At 44.7% G+C, this 6,499-nt stretch overlaps 1 protein-coding gene across 1 annotated transcript; it reads left to right on the top strand.

Moving 5' to 3' along the window:
• The first annotated feature begins 566 nt into the window (after positions 1–566).
• Positions 567–2,219, top strand: LOC128745094 (GDP-fucose protein O-fucosyltransferase 2). The gene is made up of 2 exons (XM_053842078.1): positions 567–667; positions 730–2,219. Exons 1-2 carry the CDS (start codon positions 658–660, stop codon positions 2,103–2,105), a joined length of 1,386 nt encoding a protein of 461 aa, XP_053698053.1. The 5' UTR covers positions 567–657; the 3' UTR covers positions 2,106–2,219.
• Positions 2,220–6,499: the final 4,280 nt, after the last annotated feature.

Genomic DNA, 6,499 nt, shown 5'->3' with positions numbered 1-6,499 from the left:
GTATTCAAGTGAAATAAAAATAATTAATCTCCAATAGTTTCAGGTTCTGCTGGTTTGATCACCAGAAATATAAACAAAAAAGCAGCACGCAGAACTTGTTAGCAACTAAAGTTACTTCAGAACTTCATGTAGCATCCTAATACCTTTAAAGTATCTATGAAGTACTCGCAGCACTTCTTAAAGCATTTAGTTCCACGTATACACTACTAATCAACAAGAAAGTTCCACGGAACTGAATCTGAACTAATTATGAACTTTCGAGTTCGCGTGTCAGGTAATATTCGAACTTTTGGTTGCTTGGGAGCTGCTTTCGAAGCTGCAATGAAGCTTATACGCAATTGCGTCTCATTTGGTCAAGCAAATTTTTTTGAGTGTAGGACGCAAAGGAAAGGTAGAAAACGTAACAAATCGTTACAATAAATAACGCTGATAACAGCAAAGCTTCCGATCCTTTCGTTTTCTTTAACTTCAAAGAAGAGAGCTTTTGGCGGAAGCTCCGATGCATAAACAATGAAAACATAAAAAAGAAAGGGCGGATACAGCCGGAATCAATCAAAATATCCACCGGTAAAAATCGATAAGACTAGTCGTGCCAAAAAGTGCCATATTTATTACGGATTAAGCTAAACTATTACTGTGTAGGTTCTGCTAGTCGATATGAACACAAGTAAGTTTTGCAAAGTGTATAGCAAAAAAGACCTTTCCAGTTAACAAAACCGTGTTTTCTAGGTTACTTATATGCTTTCACATTCTTCTACATCTGGTTACTCGGTTGCGGGACCGCTGAGCATGCGGGGGTTTGCACTATTCGGAACTTTTTCCAGTACTACTTCACGACTTCCCTTGAAAGTAAACCATTCGAGGTAGTAGATTCGCCGACACAGGAGTCAAAAATCTATATCCTATACGACATAAATCCATCGGAAGGATTCAACCTACGACGGGACGTGTACATCAGGTTGGCCGTTTTCCTGAGAAGTTTGCGAAGGTATCAGGGCTATGAAAACACCGTACTAGTTTTGCCACCCTGGTCGGCTTTGTATCACTGGCGATCGGCCACGGATCAAATGCACATTCCATGGAGTCACTTTTTCGACCTCGAATCGATGCGTCGCTATACCGAGGTGATGGAGATGTATCAGTTCTTTCAAGAATACAAAGACAACAGAGGAAATAAGACTACAACCACGAAGGTACAAGTGGATGAGTTCTATCGATTAATGCACTTTGATGATATGTTCGAAAACGGGGTGTTCATCGATAAGTTTGAGCGGACCGCTTGCCAACGAAGCTCGATTGCACCAGTGGGCGGAGTGCCGGGAATAATGGGCTATCGAAACATCACCATCGACGAGTTGCTTTGCATGAGGTTTCAGGGTTCCGCTTCACTGCTCTATAGCATGTTTGAGAAATTTAAACCTAAGCATCCGGGCCCACAACGTGTCATAATGCTTTACCATGCTGAAACGATTTTGCACGATTTTTGGGGCAACGTGGACTACTGGGAGGCCCGCCGTTCGTTGCGTTTCAACGGAAAACTAGTAGAAGTGGCGAATCAATTTCGGGCGGACTATTTTAACTCTACAAACGAGGTGGATCGGGTACAGCGCCCTGCTTCCTGGACCGACGAAAAACCCTACCGTAAAGCCAGGGGCGGCGAGTATCTGTGTGCCCATTTGCGCCGCGCAGATTTCCTGCATGGGCGGGAGAAAACTACCCCAACGCTGCGTTCGGCTGCCTTGCAGATAAAGCGTCGTCTGCTGGAGTTGGGTCTGCGAAAAGTGTTCATTGCTTCCGATTGCCACCGGTCGGAGTTTCACGACTTGAAGATCTTATTGAAACGGTTCAAAGTGGTTCGCTACAGTCCGGAAAGCAAGCAGCAGCTGGATTGGTTGAAGGATGGCGGCGTTGCCATCCTGGATCAGATCATTTGCTCGCATGCGCGCTACTTCATCGGGACGTACGAATCGACGTTTACCTATCGGATCTACGAGGAACGGGAGATTTTGGGCTTCCCGAAGGATTTGACGTTCAATACCTTCTGCAAGGACGAGGAAGCCGTTGATTGCGAGAAGAATTCTGTTTGGCCTATTCAGTATGATTGAAGTGTGGATAAAAACTAACTGAAAAAAAACACTAACTTTTAGAACTTCTGGTTATTCTGAATTTTAGCGCTAACTGTTTTTTACTTTTTACGAGATTGTGATATAATTTTTTAGGAAAACACATTATTTTTATTGTAGGTCTGAATCGTTTAAAAAAATGAAATAACAAATATAATTTGTACCTCAGCTCTGATAATCATGACTGAAAAATGCATTTAGCGGTAATAAAATCGACCAAAATATTATCTTATCCATGTTGAATATTTGTATTAAAAAACTAGAACTTTAATTATGTATTGAATAATTTTCAATTCCAAAATGAGCGAAATTGTTTTCCAAGTGAGTGTTGGTTGGTTCTAACAGCACGTGTGACACAACAGATTGAGAAATAATTCAGTATTAAAAATCAAGGTTTGAGCAGAAATCAATAACCTGCACACTATAAGCATGATCGTGGTTCAAGTCATGCTTCCGATAAAACGAAATGTAAGTTGTATAGAACTGGAAGCTTCCACGAACGTTTCGGTAATCTATCGAAGTCAGGTTGAGTTAAACACTGCAGTTTTACAGTGCCTTAAGTGCTGCACTGGACTATTATACAAATTCTCATAAGATATTTGCCGAATCGTCCCAATTTCTTGTTGAAAAGCGGAGAAGCTGTAAAAAAGTTAATCCCTTGGCAGAATCGTTGGATCGAAAGTAACTTTCACAGCAATAACCAAAGTTTCCCGGCTCAGTTCTATTTTGAATACGAGTTCCACTCAAAATGGGTTTGGTCCAGTCCAGATAAACGAGTCATCTATGTTAAAGAGTGCACTAAAAAAAAATCAAAGACTTGTAACTTTCTAACCGTCGTCGTTGGTATATTGCCGCTAGTCTTCTATTCCGCAGGCATTCATTGCTCGCCGGACCTTGCTTTACCTGGTTTAGTGCAGCTTGCGTTGCATATCCGTCCAGTTCTGTATCGCAGTACTTCTAGAAGATCTGCCATATTTCGCTCCATTGCAGACCGACCATCCATATGAAGTCAGTCGATGGAAGATTATTCGGTTACTTAGAAAAGCACTTTGTAGGATGCATTCAGGATAGTAATCCTGAATACCTCCTACTGATAGTTTTCACAATCCAACTTATCGTCTTTCTTGGAGGTAGATAAGGCAGATAGCTTCATCCTTCCACTCCTCTGGTAGTCTTTGATGCATTCAGCTGGTCAGATAATCCGAACCCATTTTGAAAATTTCACTCCAATACCCATTTTGTCTTGCTGTATTGTTATTTCCTAGCCGTTAGATAACTTATTTAACTTCACTTATTAGAGGTTAGAGGTGGCACAGCTCTGTCGCTTATTGGAGTAGATCTTCCGTTTGAAGTTCGTTCAAACACTTTCTATCGGTCACAACTGGGAGACGTCGGGAAGGTTGGCGGTCTTCGGTATAACGGTTATATTCAGCAGTTCAAAATTCTTCAGTGATCTCTATGGCATCCAGTTACCACTTCATCCCGTTTACCTTCCTGTTTATCAAAAATTCCGAAGGCAAGAACAACTTTTAGTGTGGGAGCTATATTTGACTTGCCGTCATTGCTTGCCTCCTTAGTGGGGAACGTAAGGTACCCGGTCCCTACCAGTTGACAGTTTCATGTACCGAGTTTCCAATCCAAAGCCCATTTTCGTCATCTACTGGCCTTTGCTGATTGGTCAGATCCGAATTACTTCTTTTGTCATTCGTTTTGCCACCTCACATATTAGGCCCCCTTTTTCCGATGTTTGGAGAAAACAACGTTTTCACGCTGCTGTCATCCTGCACCGCTACGACGTATCCGACCTGCTGTAAAGCATTGCACGCAGATGTCAGTGCGTTTTTTTCCTCCCAGGTTTGACAGTGTTGTGGGGTTTGTTTTGATTACTTATTCGTAAGACCCAGAAGCAAAAAACTGCAAAAAGGGCAAAAATATACGTTGTACAGAACTGTTATCATTTTCCTGCTTCGGAAAAGTCGGGTATTTCCGGTTTCCGCAAACAAGTGGTACCAATTACAAGTAATAAACCCACTAGCAATAAAATTAGGTTACGAAGGGAATCAAAACAAAACACACAAAAACGTCAAACCAGAGTTGAGGTTAGGCACCGTGCAAAGGTTTGTAACCTACCGACTTTCACTACGATGGCAATTTTGACAGTGATGTTTCCGTATCCAAAATACGAGCCAACAATATGTTTGTCACAAAAATCTCCATGAAACACCAGCGACACTGGCATTCTATGAACGCCTTGCGTTTAAAATTCCTAATAAACTAAAAACAACAACTGGCATACTATATACGTTGATTCAACTGTCCACCCTTGGTTGGTAAACGGCTGGATAATGCGGAATATAGACCCCATAGTGGTCGTTAGCCTCTTATCCAGCAACTCCGATCCCGACCTCCTCGTGGTACCAGCCGGAATACGAACAACCTTAGCGGAGATCGGGTAACCAACCCCGGTGGAAACTAAGGTCGTATACTAACCGGGAAGGAGGTATAGTGAGTCTCGGCACTATAAGATGGCAGCCCCATCGCGAGACTCGGTAGTGTTGCCCCAGTACGGCTACACACCTAAATTAAACTTAAACTAACAACATTCAAGCATATTCGGAGCGGAATATTCGGCATCGACCTAGGCGACGGAACAAGGACGACGAATGGAGACTCGGGACTTGGAACTGCAGATCGCTAAATTTCGCAGGTTGCGAGCGGGTGCTGATTGAACAGCTTGAACCCCGCAAACTCGGCATCGTAGCTCTGCAGGAAATCTGTCGCAAAGGAGAGAAGGTATGGAAGATTCGTGGCAAAAATGCCCAGTTTTACCAGAGTGGTGGCGCTACCAACGAACTGGGAACGGGCTTTGTAGTGCTGGGCGGAATGCAGGATCGCGTGATAAATTGGAAGGCGATCAACGAGAGAATGTGTGTATTGAGGATAAAGGGCCGTTTCTTCAATTATAGCATCATTAACGTGCACTGCCCGCACGAAGGTAGACCCGACGATGAGAAAGAAGCTTTCTACGCGAGGCTGGAGGCAACGTACGACAGCTGCTCGTCACGGGACATCAAGATCGTCATCGGGGATATGAACGCCCAGGTCGGTAGGGAAGAAATGTATAGACCGGTGGTAGGACCCCATAGCCTGCACACCGACACAAACGATAACGGCCAACGATGTATAAACTCCGCAGCTTTCCGAGGCCTGGTGATCCAAAGCACCTTTTTCCCGCGCAAGAATATCCACAAAGCCACCCGGAGATCACCTGATCAACGTACAATGAACCAAATTGAGCACGTTCTCATAGCACTCCTCGCACTCCCGACGGGGTGCGGATATTGATTCTGACCATTACCTAGTGGCAGTACATGTGCGCTCAAAGCTGTCCACCGTATACCGGACACATCAAAGCCGCCCTCCTCGGCCGAACATCAGGCAGCTAGATAACCTGAATGAGGCACTGCCTTCTTCCGAGGAGTTAGGTGCTTCAAACCTCGAAGACGGTTGGGGCAGAATACGCTCGGCCATCGGAGAGGCCGCTACCGCGGCACTAGGTATTGAGCCTCGGAATACACAAAATGATTGGTTTGATGGGGAATGCCAACAAGCGGTGGAGGAGAAAAAAAATGCTTGGAAAAATTATCTAAGTATTGCCACTAGAGAGAACCTGGCCAAATACCGACGAGCTAGGAACCAGTTGACCACGATCCTGAGGAGAAAAAAGCGCCAAAAGGAGGACAGAGATCGTGAAGAATTAGAGCAACTATTCCGAGCTAATGACACACGCAGGTTTTATGAGAAGGTGAACCAAACTCGAAAGGGCTACACACCGAAACCTGACATGTGTAGGGACGAGAGAGGGAATGTAATTACAAACGACCGCGAGGTGGTCGTCAGGTGGAAGCAGTTCTTCGATGAACACCTCAATGGCGAGGTCGCAGAAGGAGGCGGAACGGAAATTAACCTAAGAGCGCCCATAGAAGATAGTGACGTCCTAGCACCTTATCTCCAAGAAGTCAAACGAGAAATCAGGCTGCTGAAGACCAACAAAGCCGCTGGGAAGGACCGCTTACCGGCAGAGCTTTATAAACGTGGCGGAGAAACGCTAGCAAAGGCTCTACACTGGGTTATTTTGAGGATTTGGGAGGAGGAAAAGCTACCGGAGGAATGGATGGAAGGAGTGGTTTGTCCCATCTACAAAAAGGGTGATCGGCTAGACTGCTGCAACTATCGTGGTATTATGCTGGTAAACGCCGCCTACAAGGTACTCTCCCAGATCCTGTTACGCCGGCTGTCACCGATAGCACAAGGTTTCGTAGGGAATTATCAGGCGGGTTTCATGGGGGCTCGCGCAACTACGGACCAAATTTTTA

The sequence above is a fragment of the Sabethes cyaneus genome, chromosome 1 (genome assembly GCF_943734655.1).
Source record: "Sabethes cyaneus chromosome 1, idSabCyanKW18_F2, whole genome shotgun sequence".
Classification (NCBI taxonomy): Eukaryota; Metazoa; Arthropoda; class Insecta; order Diptera; family Culicidae; genus Sabethes; species Sabethes cyaneus.
Note: the sequence above shows the minus strand (reverse complement) of the source record. Positions and strands in the feature narration are given on the sequence as shown.